This window comes from Nicotiana tabacum, chromosome 12, assembly GCF_000715075.1.
Source record: "Nicotiana tabacum cultivar K326 chromosome 12, ASM71507v2, whole genome shotgun sequence".
Classification (NCBI taxonomy): domain Eukaryota; kingdom Viridiplantae; phylum Streptophyta; class Magnoliopsida; order Solanales; family Solanaceae; genus Nicotiana; species Nicotiana tabacum.
The window spans coordinates 20,458,018-20,474,881 of NC_134091.1; the positions used below are offsets into that span (position 1 = coordinate 20,458,018).

Below are 16,864 nucleotides of genomic sequence, written 5' to 3' on the forward strand. Positions count from 1 at the left end.
AAATGCATTTAATTTCAGGTGATAAAAAAAATTTCCCGCAATAATGCGCGCACACTGGAAAAGAAAAAGAGGGCTAGAAAAATATCCCTCTTCTTAAATGTCATTGATATTGTTACTTAGCATGAAATTCATGTTAATACATCAGGTTGTTCCAATTCATGTAAACAGAGAAAGAATGGAAATTGACAGAAATATGGAAAGTAATTCTAGAGAAAGAAAAGAGTCATTGTTTATTCATTGTAACCAATGACATACGAGCCCAACATAATCATTTCTATTTAGTATTTTGCTAGTACTTACTTTTTCTTTGATTATGGATATTTGGAATATCTAAAGATTCTTGATTTTTGTACCACAAGAAGTGAAGAAGTAACAGCTCTGGGACAACAGGAGAAACTAAGTGGGGGAATTAATTAAGATGCTGTTCAAGTGCAACAAGTTACAAAATGCAACCGAAGAAATGTTGTTAATCTTGATGTTTATTTTGGTTCTGATTTACTTACGTTGGATGAGTAGTAAAGACAAGGATCATCGTCTAATTACGAGTAGGAACACTGACAGATTAAACAAACAAATATTTATATTAGCAGGTCAAAGCAATATGGCAGGTCAAGGTGGAGTAAGCTACGGTTATTGGGATGGTATTGTACCTATTGAATCCCAACCAAATCCAGATAATATTCTTCGATTTAGAGTGAATACAAAGTGGGAAATAGCACATGAACCCCTTAATTATGGAGTTGATTGTCTTTCTAATTGTGGAGTTGGTCCTGGTATGGCTTTTGCTAATGCAATTCTAAAAAAAGTTCCAAATTTTGGAGCTATTGGTTTAGTGCCATGTTCTAGGTCTGGGACTGGAATTCATGCTTGGGTTCCTGGAAATTTGCCCTATGAACAATTGATAACAGGGTTAAGATTTCTCTTAGAGATGGAGGAACACTTAGAGCACTTCTGTGGTATCATGGTGAGAGTGATTCAAAGGACAAATACACTGCTAAATATTACAAATCCAAATTTGAGAAGTTTGTTCAAGACCTACGTACTGAATTGAATTCTCCTCTACTTCCTGTTGTTGTGGTAATCAACTATATACTTTTTCGTCTTCTTGAGCCGAGGGTCTATCGGAAACAGTCTCCCTACCCCCTCGGGGTAGGGGTAAGGCTGGCGTACACACTACCCTTCTCAAACTCCACTAGTGAGATTTCACTGGGTTGTTGTTGTTGTTGTTGTTGGGGTGGTGGTAATTAACTATATATAAAATCCTTAATTGCTTTCACTCTTTTATTGTTTGATTTACAGTTTCATGTTTTTGTTGTGTTCTCTTTCAAGTGATTTTTGCATAAGATAATAAACCTTAATCAAAATGGATTTAAGTTATATATATTAGTAGTGTAAAATTGATTACGTTACTAATATAATTTAGTTGGATATAACATGTTCTTACTCTATTTTTCCAACTACCACATATATGAAGAGTTACCTATTGTTGTTAGTCAATTTCACCTGATGCTGTTAAAAACATATACATTGTCAATGTGAGGAACTTTAACTCAATCAAAACAATTCCAATTTGTCTCTTTCGCTTCGGTTTATCTAGTGTTGTGTTGTAGGTACTGCTTGCTGTTATTGCTTCTTTCTCATTTTTTTTGTACCGAGGGTCTATCGGCAATAACCTTTCTACCCTCACAAAGATAGGGGTAAGGTCTAAGTATACTCTACCCTCCCCAGACCCCACTTCTGAGATTATATTGTTGTAAAACAACTGCAATTTCTTTTTTTATTTAAATTTTATATACAATAACAAGGTGAATAATTTTTACACTATCATTGTATTTCGACCGGTTATATTAGGTTGTTTACAACATTTCTTTAATACAAATTATGATTAGTATACAATTTCTAGTTATACATTATCAACATACAGAAGTTAAAGTCTCTCTTTTTCTATTTTATTTTTTTGCAGGTTGTTCTACACCATCCTAAACAACCGTTTGTAGGAGAATTTGTAGATGTAGTGAGAGAAGCACAATTTGATATTGATCTCCCAAATGTAATAAAGGTTGACGCTAAGGGTCTACCACTGAATTCGGATGGCATTCATATCACAACCCAAGGCCAAGTCAAACTTGGTAATATGATGGCTGAGGCATTTCTCAGAGCCAAATTTGCATCTGCTAAAAATAATTCTAACAAAGATTTATCATATGATGTACTAGTCTATCGACTTACTTCTTCCTTCAACCCTTAAGTTGGTTTTTGTTATTCAAAAGAAATTCTTTTTAAACTAGTCCGATGATTAAATTGTTCATTTTGGTACTACATAAATCATCTTGCTTTTCGCTACTTGTATTTATTCGCAGTTGAAAAGTTACATACGAACATAGAAAATCTAGTATGCAGAACACAACAATCATTATAAATTCACAAAATTAGATATATTGTATTTTATTTTTTTCCATCACTTTCATATCAGATCGCACCATTCAACTTTCACCGGTGATGACGATTGCTTCTTGAAAAATAATATACTTAATTGAATCTTTATATTATAGTCATAAGATCGGATTATTTCTTATTTGAAAATACTTATATTCATTTTGAACCGAAATTACCAAAGTTGAGTAACGTTTCCGTAATATAGGGACCATTTGATGTAGTATAACAGGTATCACTAAGTCACTACTCACATTTTCTTGGAAAACTTAGAGCATCTTGTCCCCAAATATCGAAAAGAAAAAATATCAGAGTTTCAAGATTAGGAACCATCCATTCTGTCGGATGAGATATCCACTGTCTTTGTGTTACAGCTTGGATCCTCAAACTTTCTTTGTTTTGTCGGCCAACTTTTCATTCTTTCGCTTTCCAATATTAGCACTCATAGTCCATAATTACTTCCTAAATGTAGAATCTTGAACCTTGCCTTTACTAATTGTGCTGCTCTGCCTTTTGCTGTTTTAGTTAGAGGTTGGAGACAAATAAAAAAAGCCGCATTTATATAGGGTCCGGGGAAGAGTTGCACCTCTAAAGGTGTAATGTTAACAATCTATCCTAATGAAAGCATTAGTAGCTTAATTACAGGCAAATATCAACGATAAATATTACTTATTAAATAGCAACCTGCTAAAAGTAGCGCTATCACATGTTAAACTATACCAAAAGTGTAAAAATTCTTTACACTGTCATTGTATATAAAGTTTAAAATCCAAAAAAGAAAAGTTAGGTGGTGTTAAGGAATTAGTGAATACATTGGTCCAATGCTGCTCCTATTTTTCTTAATATTGGTACAACTTTGTTTGCAATTAGAAAAGTGGGAAACAAGTAGGCAAGAGATCAACATCGAGCTGATCTAACCAGTGATGTGATATGTACTAAATTCATGAATAGGACACTAGTTGCCAACTCCTTTATTAGGGAACTCTGTCAAAGGACAATAATTTCCTCCCCTACATTACTTTAGAACCTGAGAAACTGGTCCAGAATGACTCTTAGTCTTGCGTAAAAAGAGTTACTGGACCATATCCATTTTTTTTCTTCTTAAAATCATCACATTCAGTGAGAATGCATTGACATTTTCCTTCTATGCTAAACTCTTGCAGTCACATTTAGTTAGTTCCACCAATTCTGGCATAATTTTGGTTAGTTAAGAGTAAGAAAAACTTTACTTTGTGGTTTACTAGATTTTTTGCATTTTATGTTTGGGTTGATTTTCCTTGAGATGGGATTCTACCGGAAATAACCTCTCTACCTTTAAGGTAGGGGTAAGGTCCGCGTACATACTACCCTCCTCAAACCTCACTGGTGGGATTATACTGGGTTTGTTGTTATTTTGTTTGGGTCGATTCATTTACTCTAGTTGTTTGGCTCAATTGATATTACAATCTTCGGTTGTGTTGCTATTCTACCTCCTTTAGCTACAGGCAAAGTAGATCAAACTACCAAGTCCACAACAACTAAGATCCAAGTCTAAATCTATGGTCAACATACAAGTAAATCCTAACATTATGTACATGTTTTTCAGAAAATGTATATCCAATAAATAATATGAAGAGAACAAATTGCTAAAGATTACTATGTCATTATCATACAATCAAGTATTCAGAACTTCACCAACAAGTTAAGCTAACAACCAGCAACAGGTCCCTATTACTTAATACAATGCCTCTTATGTACTTAAGACACTATGCAGATATAACAAACTGGAGCCAACTTAACTGCAGATATAACAGGAAGCCGCAATTTCTTCTCATTCTCATTAATCACTGACTCATTGTATGGTCTAAGGAAAATTTGTCATCTTCCTCGGCTGCCTCAAACTTTAAATGATCCAATCCATCAACCTTGATGTTCTGGCTTGTATCGGTCATCCTCATAACTCCGTCATGAAAAATACTGTCATGTACTGCATTGGCATAACTAGATGGCGCTTTAGAAAGAAAAGCGCCAACGTTACTAGGCATTGAAGGCAAAAGAGAAGGAATTGACCATAAAGGTAGACTAGCCATGCCTTGTGGGCTATTATAACCTATGTTTATGGCCTTAACTGGAAACTCTTGTAATCGTTCACCCTGAAGTCTTTTCGGGCCAATTAACTGGTTTTTATCATCCATTTGATGATCCGTCGCGTTAACTAAAGTGGTATCTTTTGGCTTGTAAGTGTATGGATGTTGAATTGGCAAATATGGTCTTTGAATTGCATAAATGCCCGGTATACTTTGGAGGTAGCTGAATTTCCTCTGAATGCTTACTACTAAATTAAGATCTTCAACAACCTGTATATATAAGTGGAATCAGTTGTGAATGAAACATATGAATACCTCCAAAAAGGAAAAATAAAGAGATTATGTTGCACGGACTCTCTAAAATCGTGTCACACCCATGTCTGATCCTCCGAAATTGCACTACCTTTGGAGGATCCGACGCGCACGCGGCGATATTTTCGAAAAGTCCGAGCAACATACTAAAGAGATAAACCTTATTAAAGGAGCCAAGCTGAATGATTCCTTCCCTAACAGATATAATCGCGATAGTCTGCCAAAAAAACAAAAACTTCCTAAATTAAGATATTTGAAATGACTGTAATGATGAAACAGTTAGTATATTTTGTCATTGACTGGATTCATTACCTGAATGCCTGAATTGAACTGAACTTCCCAGGCTCTTGGTTGCTTCCAAAAAAGGCAAATACAGAAATCAGAAAGATCGAAAAGGCAGGGGGTATGAAACATAGGCCGATGCAGCCTTTGTACAATGGGTTCAACTGAACACTATTTTTAATACGGAACATAGATATATATGTGAAAAATACTAAAGTTGAAACAAATATTATACTTTGAATCCATAGTTTTTTTAAGTTTAAGGTCTAGTGGTGCTTACAGGTTCAATGGATAGATTCCATGAGCAAATAAAGCTTGAATCTTTTTCGTTTGGGGCATCTTTAAACACCCATTTATGACTATTATCTGCTGCAACTTTGCCCACCACTCTGCAAAACAAACAAAAAGGTCTAATACTTTGCTAAGAGGACGTTTTATTCTTGTTATAAAGCGAAAAGGAGGAAAACAATATCTCACCCTTCACCAAAATTATAAACCTCATGAGCCATTTTGAAGAAAATGTCAGCACCAAATTTTATCCTTACAAATTCCCTTTTGGATCGTTCGCATTCATAAAAGTCACAGAAACCATCTTCCCAAACAAGAATCCTGAAATGAAATGCCAATAAATAGTCCACAAAAACCACAAAACAAATACTCCTAGTACTATATCATTACCAGTTTCTCTTGTTTCCTTTAGCGCGATCAATCAAGCCTCCTCCATGATCCCATCACGATCAAGCAAGCCTCCTCCACGATCCCATCTGCGAAAAAAAAACAACAATATAATATGTTCTTCTTAGATAAATAGCAATATTCATTAATTTCCAGGTATATTAATGTGCTTAGCTTACTTAGGTGGAGGATAATTTCTGGGGAGAATCTTCCAGAAGACAGCATAGACCCACTTATTAGACACATTAGAAGAAGAGTCAGAGCAAGTACAGAGACTTCTTAGTGTTTGCTGTAACAGACAGTTTAGCATGGGAAGTCCCCCTTCCATTTTTCCAAGATAATGGCAGGGTAATAAGGCAGAGAAAGAAAAGAACGTAAGCTGCAAGTGTTAGTTCAAATCACAATAAAACTGAAAAGAGAGAAAGATGAACATTATTGCCTTTAAATGATTGTGAGAGGTATGTGAAGGAAACTCGTGAGACATTTCTTACCATTGTTTTCTTATATATATTTGTGGGGGGGGGGGGGGTGGGGTGGGGGGGTGTTAATGAAGGATTTTGAGATCAGTAGACTTTGACATGAATGATTTCAGTAAAAAGTAAACGAGTTTGGTACCAGAGAATAAGATAGGCTCCCGTGGATGCAAGGACTGATATTCTGTTATTTTTTGTGATCGATCTAACAGCTGAAAATGGCGTCCTTCATTTTGATTGAAGGTTAAATGAGGATGTTAAAGTTATTTTTGAGGTGCACGCGAGTTGGTCTAGACGTACAAAGAAAGATGTTAAAGTTAGATTTTCGGATAATTAAGCAACCAGTTGTGTATTAGCATGCAGAACTTGCGTGGCCCTAGCCCAGCATGTAGGGCATAGCATGCGTGTGTTATCCCTGAGGACTCTGAAGTAGAACTAAACTCTTTTTAGCAGTTAGCTCATACTTATGAATCCTTAACCAACTTTATGTTCCCTTAAAGACCACAACTTTATGTTCACTTTATTCACATTTTTCTAGTTTGTGATAGCTATATTACTTTTTCTCCTTTGCTTATATAATCAAGTCAAGAGATAAGCAAGTAATATAGAAAATGACCAAGAATTACCTAAAGTTGCCATAGCCTAAAATAACTTGACCTTAAGGACTTAGTTAACCTCCAAAAAAAAAAGAATTAAAAGTCACTGGGTTATAACTTATAACATCAAGATACTTGGTTGTCTGTGGTTGTAGTGATCCTGTAAAGTTGATCTCCAAAGCAACTTAGCAAAACATACTCACTTACCCATATAGACTTGAAACCTTTGTCTCTACTTCTATGACCTAACATTTAAATCCCATAAGCAGTTAAGTCAAACCCTACATATTGCCATTCAAAAGAACAAGTACATTTTTTGTTCAGTGCTGTTTAAGTTGCAGAAGACTGCAGAGACAAATGAGTAAACATATGATCACAAAAGAAGTCTCTTTACTAATTAATAATCAGCAAAACCTTTGGACAAAATGGTAATCCCCAAAGAGAGGGGCAAAAGATTCCCAAGATTTGTACTTGGATAGAGTCTGGCCAATCGCACGAGACCAATAAATGGTGGTCCTCTACCAATCCTTTGAAGTGAGTGGCACTGCATCCATAATGATCTAGGTTGAAAGTGACCTCTTTTCCCTTCTAAATGCAACCATTTATTGTATGCATCTTTGTACACACTAAGCTCTCTACACTCCATTTGCAGCGACACCACACTTCTTTAAACACCCTTTTGCAATAATGTTAAGTACTGCCTGGCAAGACTACCACACGCATAAGTCAATTTTACACTCCAATCATACATATCAAAGTCAAATATGAGCCGGTCGGATTTGCAACTCCTGCATAACCAAACTATCTCAAGTTTCAATCAGATATTTATCTGTAATTAAGTTGCTCAATTTGGTGTGGGGGAGTTTGAGGAACTTGAGTAAAGGTAAGTGTAACACAAACTGTTCAATAATACAGATGCAGTTAATCCAACAACCCCCAAGTATATAAATGGTAGGGCAACAACACAACTGAGCCCCCAATGTGACAACAGCGCATTACAGGGAAGGCAGGTCGAAAGACTAGAAAAACAACAAATTGGATATCAAAAGGGACTATTCAGCATCTAAAAAGACACGAATTTGTGAGACTCCAAATCCCTCCCATAATACTTGCCCTGTTTTCCCTTATCTTTCAGGATAGAAGACTCAAATGATGGCCACTATTCGTGCACATAAAATTCATTCTCATCTCTACAGTAAAATCCAATAATTTTGCTGCATCATGAAGTGGTAGATTTCACTGTCATTACACCGACACAGAAAGTTACAACAGCAGGATACCTCAATGATCAGATTGATGTACACTGCGTGACAATCTTCGCATTACCTCCATCGTACAGTTACCAGCAGCTTAATAGTCATCAGGCAAATATCTCTACAAATGGTGTATCAAAACTAGAAATGGGATATGCAAGGCAGTAGATGCTAATTCCACCCTTCGAAAGAGAAGCCTTCACTGCTCGTGTGCATGACGATTTATTGGCAAACATAAATATGCAGCAGTAATTGATTTTTTTTTAAAAAAGTGAACATGCAGATATAGAAAGATTTGAATATTTTCTAACCAAACAATTATTACAAGAACTCCACCACAGGGATATGCAACCTCTTGGCATCTACTAAGCTAGAGTTAAATAAGAGTGGTTGTAGACTGAGCTCAGAAAATGAATAATGACATACAGGGGCTAGCTTACCTATCGATGAAAGAATAAGATACATGGCAGCTTCTTGGGGAGCTAAGTTTAGAATCTAAGAATTCATTTATATTCATATAATAAATTGCTCATACCCAACCTCAGAAACCTATTCTATGAAAAATAAAGCCATCCCGGCAAATTTGTAGCCTACAACAAATTGATTCCCCATCATGAAATGTTCAATCTGCTTTGAACCTCAAGGTCTGGAAGCACCGGCCTCATCAGTTGATGGCTTCTTCTTCCCATAACGCTGTAGAAAGGAAACATTTTCCAATCATTTTCAACATATTGAAGGAAAAGTATAGAGACAATGCAGCCTGGAACATGTTAAATGGCTCGGACTCGGGTGCGTGTGTCCGATACGGGTGCAGATCTAGATGTCAGATCTATCTAAATTTTAAGATTCAAGGGTACGGATCCAGGTACAGATACGAGTACGGGGATTCGGCTAAAATTAATTTAAATATCTAAAAATAGAGTTATAAAACTAGGTCTACATTATGAGACACTATGTGGAAAACTTACAATGTATTCCGAGAAGGAGAAAATATTGATCAAGAATACAGGAAGGAGATAAAAAGGAAAAGGTCTGATAGAGAAATTCCTATATACAAGGTATTCCATTTTCTTCAATTTCACCCTATCTTTTGTTTTGATTTAAGAAATCATTGTATTTGTCCCGAATTTCTCTACCTATTTTGGTCAAAATACCCAAAATCGGTTGACCATATCCGGTACGTATCCCGCACCCACACCCATACCGTGTCAACACGGGGTGCGGCACCGAAAATGAAGAGTCCAGGCAACTTAGGGAACATGTAAAAAGACTACCAAAATAATTAGATATGAAATTGGGAAATGTACCTGCTTGCCAAATGTGAAGGGAACATATTTATATTTGACCATGTGCATTATCTGCCTCTTCATTGTTGAAATGAACAGCACCAACCAATAGAATAATAAAATTGGCCAAAATACAGGCACGTCAAAGGCACTGAAGAATGTCAATACAAAAGCAATGCAGACAGCTTTTGTTAGTGAGTACCTGCCAAGGAGAAGTACAAGATAAATCAAATTCATGCCAAACTACTTATTCATGAAGCTAATATTGCCAAAAGAAATTGGATGAAGCCTGCAACTAACTGAAGAAGTATAGATGAATAAATGAAGTGCTCAATGAAGTTCTATTTCACGATTAATTGATCAACAAGCGTGTGAATCCTGAATCCGTATTACAATACAAAAGCAGCTCAAGATCTTCTGCAATAAAATTCAAAGAACTATGGGGAGTATAAAGGAGAAAGGGTAGAAGAAATGGACTCTGCTCTCCTCTTGCTATGGCTAAAGCATATCACAAGCTCAAAGTCCTAAATTCATACTTATCTCAACTATTAAAGCAATTAGAAAACATCCTGCATAACCTCCGAGATTAGGAATCATTACTAGGTGATAAAGAACTACTGAGGAACCAAGTAAACTTGGTGATCAGCTTCTGACTAGACGTGACAAATAATTTTGAAAAAAGCATGAGATGGATTTTCTGAAAATCTGGACAAAGTTTGGAGTAGGACATTAATCTAACTCATAGAAACCCATGATAGAATGATGTTGGCCAGGAATCATGAAATAAAGGTCAAGGATCATGATTCCTGCATTTCACCGAAAAATATCATCGAGATGGTACCATAAACATCTAAAATACCTAGAAAACCTAATAGAAGTAACGGATGGTCAGGATAAAATTTCTTGCTTATAACCAATATAATTCAAGATCAGGACATACTTCTTGAATATCTAATTCTTAACAGATTAAGATATCTTGTCTCACTAACCAAAGAGCTCCAAATAAAACCACCCAAGCTATCACATATAACCAAAGAACAATCCAATTAAATCACCTCATGCTAATAAGCATTAATCCAAGCGATAGGACTTAAATTCAACTGCAGTAGAGAGGCACATTGCACGCAAAGAAAGCTCATTCTAGCTATTCAAATTGAGAAAATAGCTTCATTTTTTGTTTGAGATAAGTGAGAAATAACATCCTGAAAATAAAGACATTGTAGGCAATACACGTTCTTTTTTTTTAACTATTATGTTGGGCAACGAGTACTACAGATGAAAATGAAAACAAATGTACTCCATGTGGTCAAGGACAATTGTTTGCATCTAACCAAATTGTAAGAGTGAGCCCAGTGGAAATTTACTATACATTTAGTATAAGTTAAAACCAACGTGACATTTTTTTATAACAAATTCAATAAACAGACTTAAACGAAATCCTGTGTATATTACTTAAGCTTCAAGCTTTGTGCAACCAGTACATAGTGTTTCTATCTATCAAAGTTATTTAGGCAGTACAAAATCGATAATTGTGATACTATTATCCTGCCACCTATATGAATATCAGATCCAAAAATGGGGCTAAGCAAAGCGTTCTGGGGGGCAGTAAGGAAGCATCAAATTTTCATACTTTTGAACTTGAAAAACTCTTCCAGCAACTTGTTCCAATAAGAATTTAAGAAATAACTACCAGGTTATCTATCTTAGACTCTGCACGTTACTTAATCCGTGTAGGTAGAGCAGAAATGAGAAGTTCAAAGGCACCAATGAGAAGCTGACCACTTAAATACAAAAATCCGACGGCAAAACATGTAAAAAGATGCTAACTTGATACCCCTTTTTGTAGTGTTTGGTCTCAAAAAACTAATTCCTCCAAACACGGAGTTTTAAGCTTGGCTAAGGTCCTATTACAAAATAGTTTGAGAAAAGTATCTTTCCTTCTTTCCACTCCTATTCTGCTATTTTTTATCAGATCCTAAATCATCACATAAAGGCCTGAACAGGTAACAAACAGATCAGCAGATCATTTCTTCAGCTGAGCATCAACTAACATAATCATAGATTGCAAAATTCTTCCTTTAAGAAAAAGTATCCAGAAATCCTAAAAATATAAATCTGACTTGTTTTTCATCTATAGGCGATATGAACAATCAGATACAATTGCTTATCAAAAAATTAACATCAGATTTAGTTTCAATTCATGCAAAGTATAAATTCAGAAACTAGATAACAATCACACTACAAAATGAGATCGCAATAGATATCCACATCAAATCTGAGAATATTCATAAAGGAGTAAAGATGATGGCGTCATATCACCAGAATTTAAACTCAGGAAGGCGACGAACGAAAGGACGAAACTCATCGGAACCGCGAGTGGGAAGTGTGGGACCGCCCTCAACTTCCGGATCGACTTGAGGTGAAAGGAAAGCAATAAGGAGCTGGATTATGTAGATTCCTAAGGCATACGTAATAATGTAGAAGCCTTGAACCATGAACACGCGTATTACGTAGATCAAAGCGATCACTGCGAAGAAGATCCACCGATGCAGGACTTGAGGTGTTGATTTATCCAGCAGGTGTTGATACCGCTGTGATAGGGTTAAGGTCCATTGTGATACGGCGGAGGAAACACCGTCGCCGGCGACTTTCCCGCCACCGACGTCCATTTCCTTTTTTACTTATTTTCTTCTTCTTTATTTTGATATTTACCGCGAATGGAATTGGAGTAGATATTTATGGAAGAGAGAGAGCAATGAGGAGTTGAAAGGATCCGAAGGGGCTTCGGACCTCCATATTGTTGGATGGGCTTTTAATATATTTGATCAGTCGATAAACAATTAGGGAAGAAAGTTAATACGCAGTCAAGCTTTTTTTTCTTTTTTTTTTTATATTTTCTTATTCCTAGATTCTTATCACCGTCGATATTGCTTTTGTTTTTAATATCTCAATGGTGGTATTGCATCTTTGACTTTTTCACTATTTTATTTCTCTCTATATATTGTTGTGGTTAACCGAAGATTTTATCAATAACAAGCTCTACAGATGTAAGATTGCATATTCACTATCCTCCCTAAACCCCAATTGTCGGATTACATTAGGTATTATGTACAATTATAGTTTTGAAGAATTAACCCAAATAGCCACCATCTAATGCTTAAACTAAAAATAACTGACGGATGTATAATTCATGTATTATATGATTATAACTGTATATAATCAGTATTATATATATTGGCTAGAAAAAGTAAATAATTATATATAATCAGTATATAATCTATGTATATCGGATAGAAAAAAGTAAACAGTGAATCTAGCCGGCTATTTGTGTTAAGATCCCCATAGTTTTCACTTGTTAGATCCGTTGCATTGTTGAGGGTCAAGTACTTAATTGGGCTTTATCTAAACTTAAATAGCTCTTTGCTAGGCCCATAATTTGGTTAAATCCTAAGTCGCATTTAAAGCAGCGACCTACATATCTTAACTGAATGCGACTCACACAAATTGCATGTACCATAGTTTTTAGCCAAAATTGTCCCTTATCTTTGGGGTTAAGTCTAACTTTGTCCTTTATCTATTGCCCTGAGCACTTATTGTCCTTTAAGTTTGCTAAACTTGAGCAGGTTTAGTCCATTTAACAAAAGATCCAAAGGGAGACCTAAAAACTAACAGTGAAATCACTGAGTCAACTGGGTAAAGATTTGAGTACTCAAATTTTGCAGAATCGATGTAGTGAAACTAAAAATATTTAACGGGCAGGGTTGACCCGGTTCCGGACCGGCCTAGACCGGTAGTAAACTGGATCGGCCCAGCCCGGTTCAGCGACTATTTTTAAATAAAAAAAATTAAAATTATCATACTTGTTTCTACAATCTTAAAGGTGACAAATGGATTAGCCCGGACCCGTTAAGCCCGATTTTAAAAACTCGGTAACCGACCAGAATTGGTGACTGGTCGGTCACTATTTTTCTCAACTGGACCAGGCCGGTTAACCGGTTCAACAGTAATTTTCATTGACCGAATTTGACCAGTCCGATTAACCGGTAAAAAAATATATAAGGCTAACAGTACAAAGTTAGACTTATCCAAAGATGGGTATAATTTTGACTAAAAACTCACCAACGATCCGTTAAAAGCAACACATCACTGGATTTTTTAGCGGTAAAAGGGTCAAAAATAACCTTCTACTATGAGAAAAGGTTCATTTGTAACCTCCGTTATACTTTTGGTCCACCCTTACCCCCGACGTTACAAAAGTGATGCAAAAATACCCCTTATGTGTTAAGGCCCTCCACCATGGCCACAATCATTCCACGCGGACTGATATTTCGCTAAGGTGGATGCCACGTGGCATGCCACATCACCATACCAACCCCATTTTACCCTCTCCCCCTACTTCTCCTTCTTCCACCACCATCTCCTCCCTCACCCAACCACCACTGCCACATTTTTCTTTTCCTCTTTTTGAATTCAAAAAGAAATCACAAAGACCACTACCTTATTTCCATAGTTCCATTACTGCTGCCACATCTCCTTTCTAAATTGCCGCATCTCACATTAATTTTGAACTTTTGGCGTCTATTATATTGAAGAAAAACAAAACAAATGCCAGCCACCGTTCTCTTACTCTATTAGGCGAAATCTATCAGCTATTAGCAAATTATCCATTGGAATACCACATTAAGAACCATTAAACTAGAATAAGATCCGACTATTACAAAAAGTTCCATATACTAACATATAATAATTGAATTCAAATCCTTAATAGTAAAAAACTAAAACCTTTCATATCTGACTTTAGTCACAACCAAACCATGGATAAAAAGTAAAATCATAGTACCAGTGTACCCACGACTTTGGCATACTGAAAAATTATGAATCGCATGCATATTGAAAAATTAAATTCGTCCTAGAAAATAAGAAGAATTTCTGGCACAAATTAGTATAAGTTGACATGAAAAATCAAATGACTCTAAAAATCAGCAGAAATTAGTAATCAATAAATCTTACTTTTTATTTAAATATTTATTTTTGGCTGACGTTTGGGTGAAGGGGGAGATAGTGGTGGAAGAAGAGAACGTGGAGGGAGGGGTAAAATAGAGTTGGAACGGTGAGATGGCATGCCACGTGGCGTCCACCTCAGCTAGGGGTGGCATGTGGGCCGGGTCCGGTCCTAAGTGGGCTTCGCGGGCCCTGTCCTAAGTGGGCCGGTCCTAAGCGATCCCGGGCTTCGCGGGCTTCTTGTTGGAATCGGCTCGGGACCGGGACCACGAACTAACGGTCCCGGGTTAAGTGGGCCAGTTCCGGGCCCAAGCGGGCCTAAGTGGGCCCAACAAATACTTCTATTTTTAATTTTTTTTTAAACAAGTTAGAGAAAAAAATAGTAATAATAATATCTAAGGTAATTTGTAAATTATATTATATATATATATATATATATATATATATATATATATATATATATATATATATATATATATATATATATATATATATATATATATATATATATATATATATATATATATATATATATATATATATATATATATATATATATATATATATATATATATATATATATATATATATATAGTATAGTATAGTATATACTATATTATACTATATATACAGCTTAAGATATATAAAAAGAAAAAAATATTTTAAAGAGATATTCAAAGCAATGCGTTATAATTTTATTATAGCATTATAAAATCATGGCAATATCTTTCTTAGTCTTCCTCCCCCCCTATGGAATGAGCACAACAAGGTGCTAATACCACCATTGAGAAGAAAAAAAACTAATCAAGATGTGCCAAAATACAAGTTACATATTAATTTACATGGTATCTCTTACAAATTTCATAAATTCTTCAAGTTCCGGAGGAATTTCCGTTGGTGGTGACAGAAAAGAAGCTTGGTCATCACCGCTTCCAGGTGAAGCATCATCCTCCGTAAGTTCAGCTAGCATTTCTTCGTAAGCTTCGTCTACCTCTGGTTGTGATTCAGCAAGTCCAAAAATTCTTTTTTCCGAATGGATCTAATCTCTGAAAAGTACTGATTTTTCCAAGCTCTCCCTCATATACGCTCTATAATCACCAAGTTGAAGTCTTGCTTGACTGAAAGCGCTCTCTGATGCCATTGTTGAAGCTTGAATAGTTAAAATGTCTTGGGCCATCCTTGAAAGAATCGGAAAGTATTTTTCTTTATCTTTCCACCATTCCAAAATATTAAAGGAGCCGTCGAGATTCACTTCCTCAATTCCCTGTGACAAATAAACTTCAAGCTCATTTAGTTGTGAAAAATCACTAGTATTAGAACCTTGAGAACCCCTGAACCCTGCCCAAGTACTAAGTGCTCTTACTCCCGCAATTCTTTTAGATGATTGAGAACTAGAAGAAGAAGGAGTTGGAACATTTGATCTAGCATGATCTAATGCAACTTGATAAGCATTATAAATTATTTGAACATTTATTTTAATTGAGATTATTGCGTCCGGAAGTTTAGACAACTCCTCATCTTCAAGTGCTAAACCATTATAAACAGTTTCATACCAAAATTGAGGACCTCCTAATTTCATAGTAGGATTTAACAATGCAGCAACACCGTAAATAGGGGAATAAGAAAGAAATATTTTTTAAATTTTTTTCTCATAGAATCAATAGCAAGTTGATAAATTTTCCCACCCTCTGAAAAATGATCAAATAAATTTGCAAGTTCTGCAATATAAACTAAACAGTTAGAAATAGCAGGATAATATTGCCCAAAAAATTCATTTGTAGCAATATGAAATTTTTCTAAAAAATCTACAAACATTTTAACATTAACCCAATCCGCATTTGTAAGGTGCTCATCATCATCAATTACATGAGCATTAAACGTTGAGTTTATGGGGTTTCTATATTCATATGCAATAACTAAATTTTCATACATGTAATTCCATCTAGTCGGACAAGGTTTAGGAACCTTTCTTTCTCTTAGGCCAAATTCATCGCATCTTTTAAAATATTCTCTAAGTCTACTTCTACGGTTTGAATAAAAAAGCTAATTAAGAGCCATTTTAACCTTTTTAATTTCAACATTTAAAATTCGCATACCATCACCCACAATTAAATGGTAAATATGACAAATACATCTAACATGAAAAATGTTACTAAATGTAGGACTTAGTGTAGTGGTAAGCAAGGCTACATCATTTGTGTTACTAGTAGCATTATCCATTGAAACTGACATTATTTTATTATTAATGCAAAAATATCTACAAATATCCGTAATCGTGCTAGAAATAAACTGCCATGTGTGACGTGAATTAATTATTCTATAAGCAATAATGCGCTTTTGCATTATCCAATCCTCATCAATCCAATGACTGGTAATAGTAACTTTCATACATGTAATTCCATCTAGTCGGACAAGGTTTAGGAACCTTTCTTTCTCTTAGGCCAAATAAATAGTGCAAATATTGTTCATATTCATGTTTATATTTAT

The 16,864-nt window shown here is 35.4% G+C and overlaps 3 protein-coding genes across 3 annotated transcripts; 1 reads left to right on the plus strand and 2 right to left on the minus strand.

Moving 5' to 3' along the window:
* The first annotated feature begins 601 nt into the window (after positions 1 to 601).
* Positions 602 to 2,248, plus strand: LOC107768589 (putative carbohydrate esterase At4g34215). Its single transcript, XM_075227194.1, has 3 exons — positions 602 to 846; positions 909 to 1,077; positions 1,964 to 2,248. Exons 1-3 carry the CDS (start codon positions 602 to 604, stop codon positions 2,246 to 2,248), a joined length of 699 nt encoding a protein of 232 aa, XP_075083295.1.
* A 1,762-nt stretch (positions 2,249 to 4,010) lies between these two features.
* Positions 4,011 to 5,820, minus strand: LOC107768585 (uncharacterized). The gene is made up of 6 exons (XM_016587706.2): positions 5,772 to 5,820; positions 5,571 to 5,702; positions 5,374 to 5,482; positions 5,124 to 5,165; positions 4,972 to 5,028; positions 4,011 to 4,769 (listed from the first exon to the last, which is right to left on the minus strand). The coding sequence occupies exons 2-6, from the start codon at positions 5,600 to 5,602 to the stop codon at positions 4,257 to 4,259; spliced, it is 753 nt and encodes a 250-aa protein (XP_016443192.2). The 5' UTR covers positions 5,603 to 5,702; positions 5,772 to 5,820; the 3' UTR covers positions 4,011 to 4,256.
* Positions 5,821 to 8,374: 2,554 nt separating this feature from the next.
* Positions 8,375 to 12,168, minus strand: LOC107768586 (protein RER1A). The gene is made up of 3 exons (XM_016587708.2): positions 11,696 to 12,168; positions 9,398 to 9,578; positions 8,375 to 8,783 (listed from the first exon to the last, which is right to left on the minus strand). The coding sequence occupies exons 1-3, from the start codon at positions 12,043 to 12,045 to the stop codon at positions 8,730 to 8,732; spliced, it is 585 nt and encodes a 194-aa protein (XP_016443194.1). The 5' UTR covers positions 12,046 to 12,168; the 3' UTR covers positions 8,375 to 8,729.
* Between the last annotated feature and the right edge of the window lie 4,696 nt (positions 12,169 to 16,864).

Bases quoted from the DNA above. Each gene is read 5' to 3' on its own strand.
- LOC107768589 (XM_075227194.1), top strand. From the start codon at position 602: ATGGCAGGTCAAGGTGGAGTAAGCTACGGTTATTGGGATGGTATTGTA. The intron at 847-908 runs GTCTGGGACTGG...AATTGATAACAG, and splicing joins GGTTTAGTGCCATGTTCTAG to GGTTAAGATTTCTCTTAGAG. The intron at 1,078-1,963 runs GTAATCAACTAT...ATTTTTTTGCAG, and splicing joins CTCTACTTCCTGTTGTTGTG to GTTGTTCTACACCATCCTAA.
- LOC107768585 (XM_016587706.2), bottom strand. From the start codon at position 5,602: ATGGCTCATGAGGTTTATAATTTTGGTGAAGG. The intron at 5,166-5,373 runs GTAAGCACCACT...CTTTTTTGGAAG, and splicing joins GGAATCTATCCATTGAACCT to CAACCAAGAGCCTGGGAAGT. The intron at 4,770-4,971 runs GTTTATCTCTTT...TTATATATACAG, and splicing joins AGCTTGGCTCCTTTAATAAG to GTTGTTGAAGATCTTAATTT.
- LOC107768586 (XM_016587708.2), bottom strand. From the start codon at position 12,045: ATGGACGTCGGTGGCGGGAAAGTCGCCGGCGACGGTGTTTCCTCCGCC. The intron at 9,579-11,695 runs GTGATATGACGC...TCTCCTTGGCAG, and splicing joins CTTCCTGAGTTTAAATTCTG to GTACTCACTAACAAAAGCTG. The intron at 8,784-9,397 runs GTACATTTCCCA...TCCTTTCTACAG, and splicing joins CCTTCACATTTGGCAAGCAG to CGTTATGGGAAGAAGAAGCC.